General features: G+C 39.1%; 2 protein-coding genes across 2 annotated transcripts; both read left to right on the top strand.

The window, feature by feature from the left end:
- The first annotated feature begins 2,721 nt into the window (after nucleotides 1-2,721).
- On the top strand, nucleotides 2,722-6,733 carry LOC105056168 (phosphoglycerate kinase, cytosolic). Its single transcript, XM_010938272.4, has 6 exons — nucleotides 2,722-3,340; nucleotides 4,675-4,752; nucleotides 4,833-5,093; nucleotides 5,412-5,729; nucleotides 5,993-6,151; nucleotides 6,276-6,733. The coding sequence occupies exons 1-6, from the start codon at nucleotides 2,894-2,896 to the stop codon at nucleotides 6,483-6,485; spliced, it is 1,473 nt and encodes a 490-aa protein (XP_010936574.1). The 5' UTR covers nucleotides 2,722-2,893; the 3' UTR covers nucleotides 6,486-6,733.
- An 853-nt stretch (nucleotides 6,734-7,586) lies between these two features.
- LOC105056157 (phosphoglycerate kinase 3, cytosolic) lies at nucleotides 7,587-21,223 on the top strand. The gene is made up of 6 exons (XM_010938266.4): nucleotides 7,587-7,991; nucleotides 18,187-18,264; nucleotides 18,350-18,610; nucleotides 18,938-19,255; nucleotides 19,833-19,991; nucleotides 20,847-21,223. Exons 1-6 carry the CDS (start codon nucleotides 7,797-7,799, stop codon nucleotides 21,039-21,041), a joined length of 1,206 nt encoding a protein of 401 aa, XP_010936568.1. The 5' UTR covers nucleotides 7,587-7,796; the 3' UTR covers nucleotides 21,042-21,223.
- The last annotated feature ends 1,073 nt before the right edge of the window (nucleotides 21,224-22,296 follow it).

Here is a 22,296-nt window from a genome sequence, read left to right as displayed (position 1 = left end):
CATGATATAGGAGTCAAAAATTCATAAAAAATTGAGAGAATTATCAGAGGAGAACAAGAAAGACCTAAGAGATTTGAGGCACCAAAATTCATGGAGGAGAGTCCTCTAACAAGAGATCAAAAGTTGATGTCTTGTAGAGAAAAAAGGTAAGAGAGAAGATTGTCTTCTCTTATTGATTTTCTTTCATATTTTTTTCTCTCTTTATTTTTATATTTTTATGTGATAAAAATATGAGAGAGAAAGAAGGATTACATGGGTGGTTTGAGGTGCCAAAATTCTTGAAGAAAATTCTTCAATCAAGAGATCAAAGGTTGATGTCTTGTAAAGAGAAATGTATGAGAGAAGATTGTCTTCTCTTATTATTTTTTCTTTCATATTAATATCTCTTTGTTTTATATTTTTTATATGATAAAAAATATGAATGAAAAAAAGGGATGGCATGGTGAATTCATGCTCCAAAGAGTTGGAGCATGGTGATCTTATTTTGGACATGATATGATCATGTTCTGATGGAAGAAAAAGAAGAAGAAAAGGTCTTTTCTTAAAATTTCTTTTAGAACACTTCTTCTCCATAAATCATGAGATTTTTCTATAAAAAAAATTAGATATCATAAGATCTGAAAACTAGAAAAATATCAAGAGAAGAATGTCTTCTCAAGTCCTAGCATAGAGATATTTTCAGGATATCAATTGTTGATATACTGAAGGAGAAGATCTGTCTTCTCTTAGGATCATTTTCTATTAAATATTAATTTTAATTTTAGGAAGGTCAAAAAGTTTGACTTCTCCCTTATTCCTCCTCATATTCTTCATCTCTTGGAATGTCCAAGAGATCCAAAGAATATTTTTTAGATTAACCATCCGGAGAGATCTGCAAGAAGCTAGCACTTCAAGCGAATCTTCGTTCGACGAACCTCCGATTTTGTTGTAGCCTCATGTGGATTATCTGTAGAGGTCGGACGCGTGTGCGGCTCCAAAGATAACAAAAAAAATCAACCGTGAAGTTCTTGACCTGCATGAAGATAAGAGATCTGATCTCTTCTTTTATCTAGATATGATCTAGGTTTTAAATCTGAAACTATTTCAGATCTAGGGTATTGATTTGATTAATATCAAATCTTTTATTTTCTGATTTATAAATGTAATATGGCATGTTATAGATCCTAATTGTAGGGTTTAGTAATTTGATTACTTGTATTTGTAGATTAAATTATTTAATTTACATGTTCCGTTGCATTATATTTCAAAAAAATTTTAAAATTCATGCATGAAATCCTGTACCTTTTTCAATAAGAACAACCCTAGTGAGCTCTCACAATTCATCAGTGACACCTAACAGTATGTAGTAGCAACCCAGTAGAATCGAAATGAACCTCAAGATGTAGTTAACGTGTGATTCAATCCCTCTATCGTGAGTCCCGACTGGATGGTAGGTTATGGATAAATCATCAAATCTCAACATTAATCATATGATAGATTCGATCAGCTTAAGTCTAATTGTGATTTTTATGAAAACTCCTTTCCATCAATCACACTACTGTGGCCACAGATTCTCGGACTTAATCTCTCAAATTTTATAGCACTATTCCTCTCTATCAAAGTCGATAGATCCCATCTTGATGCACATTTTACTCCTATAATGGACCAACTGTCACCAACATTCACTACAAAGGCTAATTGAGATCCATGTTTATATGTCAATTAAACTCCAGCAATCTCATTGCGAGCAGTAGTACCATCTCAGATCAAAGGACCATTCACACAACTATAGCATCGAGACAATCACTGACGATTGAATAGAAATCCAAGTAATCTCTCATATGGTCATGCTCAATACTAGTTGTTCTCTAACAACTATCCGCACTCATCGTCCAATGTCTCTACACTGTAGACTAGAGACTCATCTATCTCGAAGGAAGAGATCTGTGCACCGATCTATCCGAATCGATCACTGTCCTCATAATGATTCTATTATCAGAAGTCTTTAGGAATTAAATATATGTCTCTAATTCTCAACTCTTTGAGAATATATATCAAAAGTTAATTCCGTGGATGATACAAGAACACATCACACTTGAATGAAAAATAAACTTACCATTTTATTGATCAAATCAATGTATAAAGTATAAAATTATGTCCTAAATTTATTACAATGCGTCAGTCATATTGGCTTCTAGGACATACATCTAATAACTGGATATATGAAAATAATTTTTTTTAGATTAGATTAGATTAAAAAAAATTATATATAAATAATAAAATAATATTCATTTAAATTTTTAAAATCATTTCATATTCTCAACGATCTATATAAATAAATTTTAATTGTAAAAATATAATAATATCATATATTAATAATATAATTTAATGTGAAGAGGTGTCCTATTCAGATGATCCAATAAAATTTATTTGAAAAATTGAGTTGACAATATTTCAATATCCTTTCACAGATAATGTGTGTGTGTGTGTGTGTGTGTGTGTATATATATATATATATATATATATATATATATATATATATATATATATATATATATATATATATTCTTCTGTGATCCAACAAAAGAAAAAATAAAAAAAAAAAACGAACGAAATAGCAATTGCCTAACCATAAAGGCCACTCTCTTTCCACAAGCTTTCTTATTCTCTCCACCCCGGCTCTCTTCCGTCCCATCCCCTGTTCCTTTCCATGCGATAAGGCCCGCCCGATAAAACCACCCTAAATGCCAGCTTCTCACCGAAAACATCGAACCATCCCTCCTCTCCACCTCTCCCAACGATAAGAAAATATTCCCCTCCACCCCCGTCTCCACAAATCCCTTTCCTTCTTGTTCGCTACTCTTCTCGCATCTCTCCCCCTTTCCAACTCTCTCTCTCTCGCTAAGAGCCAACGATGGCTTCCGCCGCATCACCCACCTCCCTTTCTCTTCGTCTGTCCTGCTCCGCCTCCACGTCCCCGTCCTCGTCCCGGCGGCAGGTGGCGGCGGTCTCTTTCCCCGCCTCCCGCGGTGCCGTCGCGCTCCGATCGGCGGTCCACCGCCTGGGCTTCGCTGGGGCTGCGGCGGACCCGCTGCTGGCGATCCACGTGGCGGCGAAGATCCGGGCGGTGACCGGGCAGAGTGGGAGGGGTCCTAGGGGCGTGGCGGCCATGGCGAAGAAGAGCGTCGGGGACCTCACTGCCGCGGACCTCAAGGGGAAGCGGGTGTTCGTGAGGGCGGATCTCAACGTGCCCCTCGATGAGAACCAGAACATCACCGACGATACTAGGATTCGGGCGGCCGTGCCCACCATCAAGCACTTGATGGGGAAGGGGGCCAAAGTCATTCTCTCCAGCCATCTGGTGAGCCTCTTCGCATTTTCTACTGGCCTTCCCTTCTCGCGTTCTTGAACTAGCTGGTCGTTTTACTTATTCTTTTTAAGTGAGATTTTATACTACTAATAATCAAAAAAATATTAGTCTTGGAGGTGCTTATGATGACTTTGGTGCTTATTTTGTTTTTAATGCCTTTGTTATTGAATTATGTGGAGGTTGACTTTCTTTCTTATCAATGTAAGCTGCTTGTTTTAGTATCAGTCTCTCTGATATTTTTAGCGAGTAGAATAGCTGTTGGAGTACTGAGAAAAAAGTTCATGAAAATAGCCTTTTTCATGCCATTCCTTTTGCGTGAGAAGATATAAAACATTATTGTCAGTGGTAGTCTCGCAAGCTAAAGATTTGAGCAGATTTTTATGTGCTTCTCTTCATATACTTGGGAGTTAAGTTTGGATTTTGGTTATGCTTATGAATTATGATAAATTGTTGTCTTTGATTTCTTACCTTTATTATGATGTAGCTGTGATCATCTAGTGTGCTTCAGAAGTTTTTCATCACCAGTGATTTTAAGTCACTGGGATCAGCATCAATATATCATGAATCACTGTGGTGTGTTCTCTAATTAGCAATGTTACGATGTGGCTATGATTGTCTGTGTGCTCCAGATGTTGCTTGTTTCTATATTCTATAGAAACAATAGAGTTGCATCGCTTCAGTGAAAATTTTATCAGTTCAGTGAAAATATTATTGATTGACTAATTCTGATGCTGAAAACCCTTCCTTTTATGTCAGGTGGCTCCACTTAACATATCTGGTGCTGCAATTTTATTTTTCCTTTTCCAATGTTATCCTTAAAAATTATAATATTTGGACAGCTACCTATACTAAGTCCAAATTACATGTCCTGAAAGCTTTTTGTGTTTTAGATTGTTTAAGCTTCACGTTTTACTGATATCATTTGTGAAGTTCTCATTGGCTTCTCCATCTTAATATGAACATTATGTCTTTTTTTCTAAAGTAATTTTTGTTTTCCTGGTTCCATTATAAATGCTTTCAAGGAGTCCTTCTCAAGGTTTCCACTTTCAAATTGGCTACCACCCAAAGTTAGAAATATTAAATAAACTGGAAAGGATTTTTTTTGACATTGGATCGGTGTGAAAGCTGTTATGGAACAGATTAAGTTCATCAGAAATAGTTAAATTGTAGCTGATACTCTGGCCAGTTTGTGATCTTATAATTTGATTTATTGCATGTTGTTGTTTTTGTTTAAAATCAAATAATTCCACAGCATCTGTATCCTATTTTGCATTTAGGTGCAGGTAACTATTGATTCTAAATCCATTTGTTCTTTTTCTGAACAGGGACGCCCAAAGGGTGTCACACCAAAATACAGCTTGAGTCCTCTTGTCCCTAGGCTCTCTGAACTTCTTGGCATCAAGGTGTGCTAATCTTTTACCCAGATATAATTTAGTTGTCTTTTTTTGTACCATTCCGGATTGCTTACCAGCACACTGGACAGGTTGAGAAAGCTGATGACTGTATTGGCCCAGAAGTTGAGAAAATGGTTGCTGCACTTCCAGAAGGTGGTGTTCTGCTTCTCGAAAATGTAAGGTTTTATAAGGAGGAAGAGAAAAATGAACCAGAGTTTGCAAAGAAGCTTGCATCCTTAGCTGACCTTTATGTGAATGATGCATTTGGAACGGCACACAGAGCGCATGCATCAACAGAGGGTGTCACCAAGTTCTTGAAGCCCTCTGTTGCTGGTTTCCTTTTGCAAAAGGTTGGTAAAGAGCATTTTTATTTTGTTATTTTGTGAAAGAATTAAACATTTTCTGGAGAATACTCACATGGATTTTTCTTGGAGTCACTTCGTGGTTAAAAATTTCTCATCTTTATCCAAATTGAGGCAGTGAGAACTTTCCTTGGTGCATCTTTGTCATCTCAATGTTGCCTTTGAGGTTCTCATATAGCAGCATCTTGTTCTCTGCACGTGTTGCATGTGGCTTCGTGAAGTATTTCTCATGGATTTGCATCTCTCTTTTTCTTCTTATGGTTTCTTGAGTCAATTTCTAATCAAACAATTTGTGCATGACTACAGGAACTTGACTATCTTGTTGGTGCCGTTGCGAACCCCAAGAGGCCATTTGCTGCCATTGTAGGTGGTTCAAAGGTGTCATCCAAGATTGGAGTGATCGAGTCATTGCTGGAGAAATGTGACATCCTTCTTCTGGGTGGAGGAATGATCTTCACATTTTACAAGGCACAGGGCCTTTCAGTGGGTTCTTCCCTGGTAGAAGAGGACAAACTAGAGCTTGCAACCTCACTTCTTAAGAAGGCCAAATCTAAAGGGGTTTCTCTTATGTTGCCCACCGATGTTGTCATTGCTGACAAGTTTGCTGCCGATGCAAATAGCAAGGTTTGTATCATTAGGGTCCTCTTATGTTTATTGGTCCAATGGCACTATACTTGCAAGGCATTGAGTAGAGTATGTTTTTAAAGTCCTCGTTCCTTATCCCCTTGTTTATAAGCCATGTCAGAAGAACTCTTGAACCTAGAAAACCTTAGAGGTGTACCTCCTTTAAACATTTTAATTCTTTTTTCAATTCATGCAAATGAGGGTGTTATTTTAGGTTGCAGATTTGTTATGAGATGATTGAGGAATGATGGTTCCTCATGCAGGTTGTACCATCAACGGCGATTCCGGATGGTTGGATGGGCTTGGATATTGGACCAGATTCAGTAAAGTCGTTCAGTGATGCACTGGAAACAACCAAGACAGTCATTTGGAATGGTCCTATGGGAGTTTTCGAATTTGAAAAGTTTGCAGTTGGAACTGAGGTATGTGTTAGCTCTCTTTTATGCATCACTCACAAGCTGCTGATTTAGTGCTACATTACTGCATGTCCTCTCCAGGCTTGTACGCCCATGAAAGCAGTTTATCTGACATGGCTTAATTTTGCAGGCAATTGCAAAGAAGTTGGCAGAGCTTAGCGGGAAGGGCGTGACGACAGTCATCGGAGGTGGAGATTCTGTTGCGGCAGTTGAGAAAGTGGGAGTAGCTGATGTTATGAGCCACATATCCACGGGTGGTGGAGCCAGCTTGGAATTGTTGGAAGGGAAGGAGCTTCCAGGAGTTGTGGCTCTCGATGAAGCTGTCCCTGTTGCTGTATGAGGCCAAGTTTTATTCCGAAGCCGCTGTCTGTCGTTGTGGTTCCTGAAAGAAATTAACCATGTTGTGGTCTCTCTCACCTGGGTTTTACCCAGAAGTGGAGTCAGTCAAGGTGTCAAGAGCTCTTGTAGAGTTTCTGGGATTGGCCAATAGCGGCTTTTTTTTTTGTTCCTTGCGTTGATGTTTTCTTGTGATGTGGTGCCAATTTGTTGTTGAAATAAAAATCTCCTGCACTAGGATAAACAGGTCAATATTGTAGATGCAATTTGGATTACAGGCTTGGCATTGATAGCTTTCTCGCATGTCAATATGATGAAGGTTATTTTGAGTTTAGATAGAAGGATGCGTGAGTACTTGCAAGCTGTAAATGGACGGCACCTTGAACTATTCTGTGCTTAGGAGCCCAACACATACAACTTTCACCTAACTAGAAGCATTTAAGCTGAAAAGGATATGGTTCTGGTGCAAAGACTAATGGTTTATAGAATACTTGATGTTTTCTCTTGTTTATGACCCAAGTTGGCTGTTGTCCAATCTTTCTTTGGGGCCATTTTTATAGACCAAAACAAAGCAGAAACGGAGGCTTGATTCTAGAAGTTTTCCGCTCAAGTCAGCAAAAAAGAAAGGCGTCAGATTCTCTCCCTTGCTCTTTTTCACACACAACAGGAGAGATGACCATATTTTCTGCGTAAATAATTAGAATAAAGTGTAGATGTATGGTTCTCCTAAGTATTATCATCTACAAAGAAATCCAAAGGCGTTGGTATATCCAAAAATAAAGAATCATGTTCCTGGGCCGTGGGAGAGAATGTATCACCAATTCTACCAAAAAAAGAACGTATATATCACCAAATTTTTTTGATGTAGAAGCTAATCAAGCACCACCTGCATGGGCCTCTTTCTAGACACGTGTCTGGTTCTCCCGGACCCAAAGCCAAGCCGTCCATGCCATCCGACCTCGTGAGCTGACGATGCTGACGGATTTTTCACGGAAAGCAAACGCCATGCGGTCCGTCTCGAGCCTCGAACGCGGTACCGGCATGCAGTCAGCAGCTTCTAGAAAAGAAAAGGGAGAGAAGAAAAAACTATGAGCCGAACCCGCAGGTGTACCACAAAACCATTAAATCATTCGTGACCGTCCGATCCTGCGCCTGCACCTTAATTATCCATACGATCCGCCGCCCACCGCAAGCATAGGTCGCAGGTTCATTCAACCTAACCGACGCCGGTATTATTATACAATTCCATCGGCTCTTCCATCTGTGTTCGGAGTCTGTTGTCTTCTCTGTTATTCTGCCGATCGATCGATCAAAAATGGCGACGAAGAGGAGCGTGTCGACGCTAACGGAGGCGGATCTGAAGGGGAAACGAGTGTTCGTGAGGGTGGATCTAAACGTGCCCCTGGATGACAATCTCAAGATCACCGATGACACCCGGATCAGGGCCGCCGTCCCCACCATCGAGTACCTCATGGATCGCGGCGCCCGTGTCATCCTCTCCAGCCACCTGGTGAGCCCTCTCTTTCTTCTTCTTCTTCTTTTAATTTTTTTTCTCCCATTATGGCTATTTTCCTTTGATATTCGTTTTTCGTTTGTTGTTGTTTTGGTCCGCGATCACTTGCTGATATAGCGGCTATAGATAGAAAGAACTACTTTTAGTTGTATTTATTACAGTTTTGTTGTTGTTGTTGTTGTTTTTTTTTTTTTTTTTATTGTCTTTTGATGACTGCTAGATACTTGAACTTGATTACTCTTTCTATTGCTTAATTATGTTGCGGTAATATACTATTTTCCATTGTGCTTTTATTAGTATTATCATTGTTGGTGAATCTGATTGTTCCGAGTATGGGTGATTGTGATAGGACTAAAAAAGAGAAATATTAGAACATGGTTAACAAAAGATAGGCTTTTTATTTTCTTGGAATAGATATGGAATTGTACATGTTAAGGATGGAATTACAACTGAGCACTGTAATGATATGTTAAGCGAATGATCTAAGGGCGAGATTTGCCTGGATCGGTTGTGGTTGTCTTGATTAAGCTTGAAATACAGATGGATAATTAATATGTATAGTTAAATATGATTTAGTTGTTATTTTTAAGAAAGAAAATGTAATGCTCTTTTTTCCCCCACCTTTTATTAAGAATAATATTATTTTGCATGAGGAGAATGCATCTCAATTATAAGGTTGAGATTGATCATGGTGATTACCTTAAAGTATGCATATGGAATCCTTGGAGTACCAAAACTCGCACCAATTCCTTAAATGAGTTGTTGGTGCGAAAATCTGCTTGCGCCGGAGAAGCTGGAGTCGGGGAAGCCGCGGTCGCCGTCGGGACCTGCAAAGGAAGTCTAAATCGGAGGTGGGGTTGCTCCGGCAAGACCCTCCGACGCTCAAGTCAGTTCTCTGCCTCAACAAGAATGGAGTGCTCGAACGGAGAATTTAGCAGAGTTTTGAGATAAGAAATGAGTTTATCGAATAACGTATCTGAGTCTCCCTTTTATAGGTGGAGGAAGCAACGAATTGATGGCGACGTTTGTAACCGTCTGGCAGTGGACTGTCCAGGGTCAGGCGGAGTTTGCTGCGAAGCGTAGTGGAACGGACCCGTGGCTATCGCTGGGGCGTGCCACGTGGAGTCTGCCGCATGAAGTGGGGCGGCGTTTTGCCATCGTGACTTGCCAGTGGATGAGAGAATCGCGCAGTATCCGTTGCAGGAGGTGGAGCAGGATCGTGACCGTTTATCGTGGCTGGTCAGGTAGTAATGGAGCCGCGCGGGATCCGTCATGGGGAGTGGAGCAGTGCTGCGATCGTTACTGCGGCCTATCAGGGAGTGGTGGAGCTGCGCGGAATCCGCCGCAGGAAATGTAGCAGAATCGTGGCCGCGATCGTGGCCTGGGAGTGCTGATATTGATCTGTCGGCTGAAGTTCGGCAGTGGTCATAGTCCGGCCACCGTAGAGGTCCGGATGAAGACTGTCTGCAGCCGTTGGAATCGAGGACGGAGTCCGGCTCCCGTAGGAGTCCGGGCGAAGTTTTCCTGCAGTCAAGGTTAAAGGCGAAGTCCGGCTCCCGTAGGAGTCCGGACGGGGCTTACCAGCAATTAACGTTGAGGACGGAACCTGGCTCCCGTGGGAGTCCGGGCGGAGTCTGCTCGCAGCTGAAGTTATCGGTGGAGTCCGGCTCCCGTAGGAGTCCGGTCGCAGTCTGCCTTGCAGCCGTTGGAGTCGAGGACGGAGCCCGGCTCCCGTAGGAGTCCGGACGAAGTTTTCCTGCAATTAAAGTCAGAGGGGAGGTTCAGCTCCCGTAGGAGTCCGGACGAGGCCTACCAGCGGTTGATGCTGAGGACGGAGTCCGGCTCCCGTAGGAGTCCGGGCGAAGCTGTCCTGTAGTCGATGTCGGCGGCGGAGTCCGGCTCCCGTTGGAGTCCGGGCGGAGTCTGCTTGTGGCTGAAGCTGTTGGCGTCGAGGATGAAGCCCGGCTCCCATAAGAGTCCGGGCGAAGTCTCCCTGCAATTAAAGTCAGAGGGGAGGTCCGGCTCCCGTAGGAGTGCAGACGAGGCCTACCAGCGGTTGATGCTGGGGACGGAGCCCGGCTCCCGTAGGAGTCCGGGCGAAGCTGTCCTGTAGTCGATGTCGGCGGCGGAGCCCGGCTCCCGTAGGAGTCCGGGCGGAGCTGTCCTGTAGTCGATGTCGGCGGCGGAGCCCGGCTCCCGTAGGAGTCCGGGCGGAGCTGTCCTGTAGTCGATGTCGGCGGCGGAGCCCGGCTCCCGTAGGAGTCTGGGCGGAGCTGTCCTGTAGTCGATGTCGGCGGCAGAGCCCGGCTCCCGTAGGAGTCCGGGCGGAGTCTGCTTGCGGCTGAAGCTGTTGGAGTTCTCGGTGATGGAGCCCAGCTCCCGTAGGAGTCCGGGTGAAGTTGTCGTGTAGTCGATGTCGGCGGCGGAGTCCGGCTCCCGTAGGAGTCCGGGCGGAGCTGTCCTGTAGTCGATGTCGGCGGCGGAGCCCGGCTCCCGTAGGAGTCCGGGCGGAGTCTGCTTGCGGCTGAAGCTGTTGGAGTTCTCGGTGACGGAGCCCGGCTCCCGTAGGAGTCCGGGTGAAGTTGTCGTGTAGTCGATTCCACTGAGGACTTCGGCTGTGGGTATTTTATACCCAACATGAGTTATCGGCAACATCTCAACTCTCAAGTTTGGCTGCAAAAATGAGTTATATCTGAACATCTTTCATTTGCTTCAACCCTATTCTCAAGCTAGGATACTTGATTCTTCCCGCCCCTGCATTTGCATGGGCAGGACACAGTCTTAAATTTTAAGAATGTGATATTGGTCAAAGGGAAAAAAAAAAAAAATACCTCGATGGCTTCATTTCAGTTATGCAGAATGGTCACATAATAGAAAGGTTTTCAGTGACAAAATTGGTGGTCAACTTTCTTATTGCTTTCATTTAAGCATGGATTAATATTTAAGTACAATCAGCCACAAAAGTTGGTAAGTGTGGCTATACAAAAGTGGTAAGTGTGGCTATACAAAAATGATAAACAATTATGAAATATATACAAAATGGTAAATAACTATGGAATATATATAGTAAGAGGAGAAATCAGAGGAGAATATTCAAAGATAGTACGGCCAATTATGAGAGATTTTCTTGATTGCGGAGATCATAGTTGATTCTTGATTGTTGATATTTTAGCTTGATTCTATCCTTTCTATTCTTCTTTGATTGATTCTATAAGATCAATATGATTTTGGCTTATACTGTCAGATTGGCTAATTGATTGTCGAGATCTTGGTTTGTTATGTTCACGTTCCCCTCAAATTGATGCGGAGAATCAGCAAGCATCAATTTGCTAACTAAGCATGACAAATAGAACCCATGGATTTGGTAAACAAGTTTGCTAATTGATTATGAGATGAGACATGGAAAAGATCAAGAGTTTTATCTTGCACAAGTTTTCTGATGTAATAGCAGTCGACCTCAATGTACTTGGTTCGTTCATGATGAACTGGATTAGTGGCAATAGAAATAGCATTTGTATTATCTGCATAGAGAGAAGTAGGTTGTTGAAGAGGGACTCCAAGTTCTATAAGAAGACATCGAAGCGAGATAATTTCAGAGCTAACCGAGGACGTGGCTCGATATTATGCCTCTATTGAAGATTTAGAAACTCTGTCTTGCTTTTTGTATTTCCATGAAATTGGCGATGAATCCAACAAAATACACTAATTAGTGGTTGAGCATTTTGTGTCAAGATATCCAGCATGATCTGCATCTGCAAATGCAGTAAGAGTAAGAGAAGAATCTGAAAGAAAAGATAAGCCACGATCAAATGTTCCTTTCAAATATCGAATGATATGATGTAGCACAGGAAGATGCATTCGATATGGATTAGAAACAAATTGACTCACAACTTATAATGCAAAGGAAATATCTGGTCTAGTTGTGGTCAAATAAATAAGACTTCCTATCAAGCGTCTGTATAAAGTTGGATATGATATATGCTGCCCATCTTCTTGCTTCAATTTCATATTAAGTTTTATTGGTGTAGCACAAATCTTGTCATCTATCAGATTGGTTAGCTTGATCAAGTCTTCGGTACATTTCTTTTGACCAAGGAATAAACCATTAGTTATGTAAGAGAGCTCAAAATCGAGAAAGTAAGTGAGAGAATGAAGATCTTTCATATGAAAAGAATCTTGTAGAAAGCTCTTTAACTCAACACTTCCTTTGCTGTCACTTTCTACAATCATGTCATCAACATATAATAAAATGATAATTATCCCTTTAGTGGAGTGATGAGTAAATAATGAGTGATCATTGGAACTTTGTTGAAAATCAGTAGACATATAGTAGAATGAAATTTTTCAAACCATGCCGAGGAGCCTGCTTGAGACCATAAAGTGACTTACGAAGTTTTCACACCAAATTCGAACTAGAAGAATAATATCTAGGAGGCTCCATATAGACAGTTTCCTTAAGATTGCCATGTAGAAAGGTATTCTTTACATCCATTTGATGCAAAGGCTATCTTTTAGTAGTGACTATAGCAAGCAGTATGCGAACTATGGTATTCCGTATCGGTCCGAACCGACTGTTACATCCCGTACCGTATCAACAGAAAATTGATTCGGTTCAGCTCAGTTTTTTAGAAAATGGTCTGAATCGGACCGAACCAGTTGGTTCGATATGGTATAGGCCCGAACCGTCCGATACTGGACGGTTTAGTCTGGTGCGGTATGGTATCGGTTCTGTCCGGTTAGACTTGATTTTTTTTGGGCCGTTGGGTGGGATTTTTTTTTGAATTTTTTATTGTTGGAACGGTCCAGTACGGTACCGTACCGACTAGCAACCGACATGGATTCTGGTATCGAGTCCGCAAATTTTGGTGTGAAGCAATTATCATTTTATCTACTGGAGAGAATATCTCTCCATAGTCAATCCCATATTTCTGCTTATGTCCCTAGGTCATAAGGCATGCTTTATATCTGTCAAAAGAACCATCAGATTTTACTTTAATAGTATACATGCACTTCTACCAATCACAAATACATCATGTGCTTGAGGAACTAATTTTCAAATCTGATTTATCTCAAGTATATGAATCTCCTCTGCCATTGTTTTTCTCCAACATTTAAGCTCCACTGCTTGTTTATATGTAGAAGGAATCGAAATAGAGTCAATAGTAGTTAAGAAGTACAAGGACCATACTATTCAGGAGAATAACCAAATTGGTTGGGTGGTTGACCAAAGTTGGAACGAGTAGAATGTTGAAGTGGTGGTGGACTAGTATCCTCAATAGGCACAGAGGAGCTTGGTAAAGACCTTGATACAGAATCTTCATGATTATTATTAGTAGTGGGCATGGTTGGTGTTTTCAATGTTGAACATGGAGGAGCATCTTCAATACCTGTTATGTTAGTAGTCTCTAACAGCACATTAGATGAGAAATCAGGGAAAAGTGAGATAGATTGATTAGAATCTTAGGACACAAAGGACAAATAATAATAAGATTTTCAAAGAAGACAACATGACAAGAGACACGTATATGTTTATTTTGTGAATCATAATAAAGATAGCCTTTTTGTTTATCACTATATCCAAGAAACACACACTTTGTGGCCTTAGAAGATAATTTATGTCGTTCATGGGGAGGTAGTAAAACAAAGCAAGTATGTCTAAAGGCACGAAGGCGAGAATAGTCTAGTGGTTTATTATAAAGACAATATCATGGTGATTTATTGTCAAGAATCGGTGTAGATTGTCGATTAATGAGATATATTGTTGTATGAACGGTCTCTACCTAAAATTTAGAAGGAACATTTGACTCAATCAATAGGGTTTGGGCTATTTCACCAACGTGACGATTCTTCCTTTCTACATGGTTTTTTTTTTTTTTTTTGAAAAATGAAGTAAGTTTCGAAAGCAAACTCTCCACCTAGATTTGAATGGAATATTTTTATTATTTTCTAAATTATGTTCTAATCATAGTGATAAATATTTTGGCTATATTTGTGAGCTCAGATTTAGCACATAAGAAATAAACCCAAGCAAACTGTGTGTACTGATTAATGAACAAAACAAAATATCTATAACCTAATCGAGAAAGAATTGGAGATGGACCCCATAAATCACTATAGATCAAATCAAATGGTTCATCAACTTTGGTATTACTAGAAGAAAAAGATAATTTGGAAGCTATTTCGAGAGCACAACTTTGACACTTATGATCAAAAGATATAGATTTGACATTCATTTTTTTCAGAAGAAGACCAGACTTGGACATATGCTCAAGTCTAATAGTATGAGGATGTCCAAGACGACGGTGCCAAAGATCCCAAGTTTTATTTGCAGAAGAGAGAGATGGAGAGACTGAAAGATATAACAATGAAGAAGGTTGTGCCTTCATGTTTAGTTGGAACAAATGCCCTTTCTTATGCCCCTTTTCGATCATTTTTCTCATCTGAAGGTCCTACATATCACAACCATTGGGAGAAAACTTTATCAAATAATTTTGATCAGCCAATTGTCCAATAGAAACTAGGTTTGCAACTAATTTGGGAATATAAACGGTATTAGGAAAAAACAAGGTTTTCTAAGATTTATCTGTTAAGCAAGCGGTTCCAACATCTTTGTGGGATATTTTTTTTTTCCACTAGCAGTAATGATAGAGTGGCTAGATGAATATGGTTTAAGTTTAGAGAAAGCATGTTTTTGTTCGGACATATGATTGAAAGCACCAGAATCAAAAAATCAGGGAAATGATTTGATTCCTCTAATAAATCAATAGTAGAGAAAGTAGAAGAGATAGCACCTGGTGGAGTAGACTGCAATATAGTTTGTATCATCTGTTGAATTGTCTCTTGAGTGAGATTATTATTGGGCGTGTTGAAATTTTTTTGGTCTCCATTAGATGCAAAGAAAACTGGCTTGTTTTGCTTATTCTTCTATAGAAGATGATATTCTAAGATTATGTGCCCCGCCTTCTTATAGTAGTTGCATAAATTTCTCTTTTTATAATGAAATTGCACATGCTCAAACTCATGACAATACCTGCACTGAATGTTGCTACGATCTCTATTTGCTACGATCTCTATTTTTCTATTTTGGTTGGGTCCGGTCACGAGAAGCAAAAAATATAGTATCCACAGAATTATTTTTAGCATCTAACACGGCTATGTATTTAGTCTAGTTTCTTCTGGAATGAGCTCGGCAAGAATAGAATCAAGGTCTCGGATATCCTGATTTATGATGTTGGCTCTTACATTCTCAAATTCTGGCCTGAGTTTCATAAGGAATTATGATACCCTACTACAATCTCTCTTTGTTAAGTTCCTCATGGGCTGAACTTGTGACAAGACTATCCGATATCATATCTTGTTCAGTCCATAATTTAAAAGTTCAACATAAAAGCTTTGAATATCTTTATCCTTTTGATTGATTCTTGCAATATTAAATTCTACGTCAAATTGCCTCGCTCGATTGGTTTGGGAATAAATTTTTTTCAGACGTTGCCATATCTCATTGGCTGTTTTAAATGGTTTCAAGCTTAGAGCAATATATGTCTCAATAAAATTCAAGATCCAAGTGATAACTCTAGCATTCTTTATTTTCCATTGACCTCTTTCTTTGTCATCTGGAGGCTCTGATATAGAACCACCAAGGATTTCTGAGAGATCCTTGCCTTCAACAAAAGTATGAAATGAAATTCCTAAAGAGCATAATTTTTTCTATTGAATTTAATAGATATAGTATCCGATTTATCAAAATCCATCTTATCAAGAAATCAAGCATCTATATTTATGAGAACAAAAGTGTAGATCACATCTGATAGTTGAAGGTAATGAAGAACAGACCCAAGCACGATCCTTGAGTGACAATCGTATGCTGATGTTCTTAATCCTCAAAAGGACCGGACACTAATCTCAAATGGCTGTGATACCATGACAAAATTGGTGGTCAACTTTTTTATTGCTTTCCTCCAAGCATGGATTAATATTTAAGTATAATGAGCCACAAAAAATGATAAATGTGGCTATACAAAAGTGGTAAGTATGGCTATACAAAAATGGTAAACAACTATGGAATATATAGAATAAGAGGAGAGAAATCAAAGAAGAATATTCAAAGACATTACTAATTATGACAGATTCGCTTGATTGCCAAGATCATATTTGACCCTTGATTGCTGAGATTTTGGCTTGATTCTATTCTTTCTATCCTTCTTGGCTTGATTCTATGAGATCAATATGATTAGATTGGCTAATTGATTGTCGAGATCTTGGCTTATTCTGTTCACATTCAGTTGGTAGTTCATTGGAAGAAATTCTTGGGAAAAGAATGGAATGAGAAATTCTCAAAGCCACATTTGAGTAAGCACATGGTAAATTTATCAACTTGGCCTCCATCTAGTTTAAATAGAGGAGCAGAACATCTGGAAGAAGGAGAAAATGCAAAACTTGCAAGGTGATAGAATGTTGGTAGTTTCATCTTGGTTTAAAGATGACTTTATCTTCTATGATCTTGATTTATGGCACTAAATTGTAAGTACTTGTATTTGAATAGATTGTATCTTGTTCAGTTTGTTAAAGTGAACTAAGAAAAAAAAAATCTGCATCATATTCCTAGTTAATATGGTTTCTTTTTCATAACATCTGATTCCCATAATGGTGCTGGCCTTTTAGTTTTGTGTCTTGGAGCATTGTTATCATTTTTGGTATCTTGCACATGCATCCACGAATGCCTGGTACTGCCTCTATCCCTTTCATTATCCATGCATCTTGCTGAGAAACTTGAATTTTGGACCTGATAGTTGATATCAACACAACTGTTCATGTCATTCCTAGGAACTCTACTTCGCTTCGAATGAGAAGGTTGTATTCCATCTTCTTCTTCATTCATGATCCTCCATGATGCCTCCACGGGAACCACTACTGATCTTCTTCTTCATTCAGGATCCTCCATGATGCCTCCGTGAGAACCACTACTGATGGTCCATGTGCAAGTATATCGATTCTAGTAAAAGCAGGCCTTTTACTATGATTAGAAGCTTGAATTGTTGAAGGTTTATCGTGGCAAGCTTGTACCATGTTCTGTTTCCATAAGTCTTGTATTTTGATGTACATATAATATAAGCACATACTAAAGCCTTATGTTTTCATCATATATTCTTTTTCCTTCCAATTGATCTTGGGATGTTAGGTTAGTGTGAAACTAGTGTTTTGTTATCTTAGATGCATATTGCTGGGCTCTTAAAATCCATCCTTATCATGCCTGGTGCCCATATGGAGCTCAATGAGTCAGTGCTTTGTGTTGAGCATTTATAATGGCAAGGATATTGCAGAAGGCACCTACTGCTAAGACTACAGACAATGAAGCACATGAGTTCACATTTGCTTTTGTTTTATTTTTATAGCTTTGCAAATTGCAATTACGGAAACTGGATTAGGAGGCTGGAGATTTGCTTGACATAGCTTGGGATTGTTGTAGAACTAATGCTTGTCAAATGGTTACATCATAAGAACCAATAGTATACATGCACTTACATGTGCATTATTGTAATTTTTTTAACATTTATATTTCTTCTTTATGTCCTTGTGTTTTGTTATGTTTGGGATGCAATTTCTAGCTATAGTCTTCCTAACCAAGCATGTTGGTTAAAATAACCCGGTTTAATTGAATCATTTTATTTCATCTTGTTTGGAAGGGTTACAAGTCCTTCTCTTCCTAATCCTATTGCAAATTTTACATTTGTAACCTTTAAATTGAGCTTGTAGCCTACTTATGACTATTTTATATTTGTATTTGACTGGCCATTTGATGGCAAGGATGTAGTTTGAAGCGACCTTATCATGGTTGAACTCATCATTGTTCTTTTCGTTAAAAATATTGACACCATTGTACATTGTTCTGGTCCTCTGCAATTATCTTGTATTTTATTTTATACCAGTAGCCATTTGTCGGTATATGTGCCTTGAATATCAGAGATTTTGCATTACTTTTTTTTTATTATTATTTTACATGTCCATTCATTTCTTTAGCTGTGTGTTATTACAATTTGCTTCAAAGAACTGCACCAGCAGTTCTTTGATTCATCCTCATTATTATATTTATGCTGTGATCCCCCGCTTCTTTATTTTTTATCTTATTTTTTTAAGGTCATTTTGAGCCTGTCAATGTGGTAATAGCTCATTAATGTGGTTTTTCACTTTTCAGGGGCGTCCTAAAGGTGTTACCCCTAAGTACAGCTTGAAACCTCTGGTGCCCAGGCTATCCGAACTTCTTGGAGTCAATGTATGTAGGATGTGCTATCATTCAGCATAATTTTAAAAGAACATATTCAGTGAAGCTTAGAAGTTTAATTTGTGCTCTCAAATAGGTTGAGATGGCCAATGATTGTATTGGTGAGGAAGTTGAGAAAATGGTGGCTGCATTGCCGGATGGAGGTGTTTTGCTCCTTGAAAATGTGAGATTTTATAAAGAAGAGGAGAAAAATGATCCAGCTTTTGCAAAGAAACTAGCATCTCTTGCGGACCTTTATGTGAATGATGCTTTTGGCACTGCTCATAGGGCGCATGCCTCAACAGAGGGGGTTGCCAAATTCTTGAAGCCAGCTGTTGCTGGTTTCCTTATGCAGAAGGTATTGTGAAATTTGACATTTTATTTTATCAATACAAGCTCCCATCTTTTAATATGTGTATGTAATTAAATAGTATGAATATGTGCATATTCTTTTTAATTTTGTTGGACATATTTGACATCATTTATCCGCTTATTTTGCCATGTTTAGATTGGTCAAAACAAAGGTTTCATTTCTGGTTTCGTTGATATGTCAACCCGAAATTTATGTTCTTTCTTCCTTGTGAGGATTATTGGTAAAATTACATAATTGCAGGGACTATTGGGTCTGTATCTTGGTGTTCAACTTTTTCATGTTTGCTTCCAATTAAATTTGTCATTGTCTCAGGAACTTGACTATCTTGTTGGGGCAGTAGCAAACCCCAAGAGGCCCTTCGCTGCCATAGTTGGTGGCTCAAAGGTATCAACCAAGATTGGGGTGATGGAGTCACTGCTGGAGAAGGTTGATATTCTTCTCCTTGGTGGAGGAATGATATTTACATTTTACAAGGCACAAGGGCATTCAGTGGGATCATCTCTTGTTGAAGAAGACAAGCTCGATCTTGCAACTTCACTACTTGAGAAAGCAAAGTCTAAGGGGGTATCTCTGCTGTTGCCCACTGATGTCGTTGTGGCTGACAAGTTTGCTGCTGATGCAGACAGCAAGGTATGTCCACCTACTCCTCTTTTATATGGAAGTAGTACCTTTATGTTTCAAACTAAAGAAAACTGCAGGCCTAAAAAATCTGAAAGGAGATATTTTCAAGCCTATTTCTTGCCAGGATTTTTCTTTCTTTTACTATTATTTTTTATGGAAAAATGATTCTTACATTTTAAAATATCTCATTTGAGCTTTTGCGGTTTAATTTTCCATCGGTCTATTGTATTTTAGAGTTTGTTTTGTTAATTCTTTATGCCCATTGTCATGGTTGGTACATGCGGACCTTGTAGATGGTTTTTCTGTGAATAGGCACATACTCATGTTGTCATGATTTCGAATTAGATTTTGGAAGTTGCCAAAGTAGGAGCCAGTTTGAAAGAGTTACTTTGACATGATTACTTGCACTGATGGCACTTCAACTGCAATGAAACATTGTTTGTTGAGTTCGTAATAAATGGAGTTGATTCTTGTGTATATCCTATGTAACCCTGTATTCGTCGTACTATTTTTGGGAACCCTGTACCAAGAGCCATCAGGGAGTAAAAATACATTTTCAGAGGCAACATTTCCTTTTCTTTTGCAGGTTGTACCAGCGTCTGGCATTCCTGATGGCTGGATGGGGCTTGACATTGGACCTGACTCCATCAAGACATTTTGTGAAACTTTGGAGAGCACCAAGGCTATCATCTGGAATGGGCCAATGGGAGTGTTTGAGTTTGAGAAGTTTGCAGTGGGAACAGAGGTAAGTAATAGCAACCTTTATAATATTTTACTTATCATGATATTACTGAAAGTATCCACTGCTATCCATTTATGATTTCTTTGCTGCAATACTTGAGGGCTACACATTGTGCGTATATAAGCAGCTTAAAATTCCACTCTAGAATTCTCATCCTTGTTAACCAACCTCGTAGACTATAATACCAAGTGGCTCTCTTTATGCATTCTAACTATGTTGCAAATGTCCACAGTGTTTCGCTCTATACTTAGATGAGGTTAGTGGGGGTGCTTTTCATTTTTATCTTTTTGATATAATAATCTTATGTGCTCAAATCCTATTTTTTGTGCAATATCTTGGCCCTTATGATCCATAGATATATAATTGTCTAATTTTTGTCGAATTCCAATTGGGTACTGAATGAATTGGTTTACTACACAGTTAGGTCCTATATGAAAAGGTGAAAGTAAATGTACTCATTATCTTCTATTTTTGATGAAAATGTTTTGGTTTTGTTGTCATAAGTTGATGAACTAAACCAATCCTAAATCAAAATATTTACATGAATTATGGTACAAATCGTTATTAGTCCATGTAAAATAATCAAAAAGATTTCTCATCCTACCCTGCACTTGGTAAAGAGACCCTGAACTGAAGAAGAAACAAATGAGGCAGCTATTGCGTGATCCATGGAAGCTGTATAATTCTAGTACCAGAGTCTCAATCTAAGCCGAACTGTTGGTATTGGTTAATGTTTGGTTAGTCCATAGAACTGGTTGCTCTGTTTTTGGTTCTACTTCTCTCAACTCGTCAGCTAAATGGGATTTTGGGTTAGGGATGAAAGAATATTGGAGTATTAACATTTTCTTGTTTGTTCAGGCAATTGCTAAGAAGTTGGCTGACCTGAGTGGAAAGGGGGTCACAACCATCATAGGAGGCGGTGACTCTGTCGCTGCTGTAGAGAAGGTAGGGCTTGCTGACAAAATGAGCCACATTTCTACTGGAGGTGGCGCGAGCTTGGAGCTACTCGAAGGAAAGTCTCTTCCTGGGGTTCTTGCTCTGGATGATGCTTGAAAAAAAATCTTGTTCTGTATCTTTTAATGTCCTTTGGGTGATGGATCTTTCAATGTGGACTGATCCTGAATGCTTCTTAAGTTGAGACATCTTTTACCATAAGAAGTTTTGTCTGTCTGTAATAAGTGATTTTCCCAAGAATCGTTTTGACTTAAAAGGTACTGTGAGAAATTTGTTTAGTATTTCTGTTTCTTTTGGCACCGAATTTCTTTGTCAAGAAACGATCATGCGTGAGAATGGTGACTGTCACCTGGATGGAAATCGTTGTTCTTTTTATTGCATCATGGACTTCTTTGTTAAGTCTCTGTATTGTATTTCGAGTGTATGCTATTCTCTAGAGTATAGGAAAATAAACTGGAGTAGGCCTTACATCTGAAAATAACTTGATGAGGGCACAGGAGAAAATTTGCTTGGTATTTTCCAGTCTTAACCATGGGAAACAGGGAATAAGGTAAGCTACTTCTTGTGATTGATTACACCATAACTGGGAGAAACTTAATCTGTTTTCGGTGCTTTATGTTGAGTTGTAGACTGGCATTTGGCATGCATGGTGGATGGATTTTGTTCAGAAGGGGAACACTGTATGGACGGTTGCTGTGATGATCCCCTCATTTGAGAAAGAGTACATATGCTATTTATGACTGAAATTTATCTAGGGAGTATCCTGTAAAATCACGGAACTACACCAGATCATCTGAATTTTTCCAAGGATCCTAGTGACTGGAGATTCTGTGAATTTTTCCAAGGAAGGACTAAACAAGTGATTCAGAGCTCCGTCTTTTAGTAATATTGAGCTATTTATCAGTTCACCACCGACTGCCCTAATTATGATTATGATATTATAACGGTTGTAACGGTCGACGTCCTGCTGTCTTATTGAGAGATAACATGTAGAGGGATAATGTCTGTCATTTTCGACTGTGCCGTAATTTCCTGTTATAACAAATCATAACTCACAATCATCGTTTTTACATGTACTTTCTTTTCAATAAAATAATACTTATTTAAATTTTAAATTTTTATTCGTAAAATATTCTCTGCATGGTCTCGGTGAATATATTACTTATCAAGGAAAAGATGATACCGTTGCCTTTATCGCCATGGCCTATTATTTTTCATTCTAATACTGTTAAAACGGTTTCGATTGATTGTTCTAATGTAAAGAAATTTAAAAAATGGTTTTTTTGAACGTCAGCGGTTTTCACACGGGGTTGTTATCGCGCATTATTGGAAACTACTAATTCCACTAGTCCTG

The sequence above is a fragment of the Elaeis guineensis genome, chromosome 2, assembly GCF_000442705.2.
Source record: "Elaeis guineensis isolate ETL-2024a chromosome 2, EG11, whole genome shotgun sequence".
In the NCBI taxonomy this organism is placed as follows: domain Eukaryota; kingdom Viridiplantae; phylum Streptophyta; class Magnoliopsida; order Arecales; family Arecaceae; genus Elaeis; species Elaeis guineensis.
This window is presented reverse-complemented; position numbering and strand designations above follow the sequence as displayed.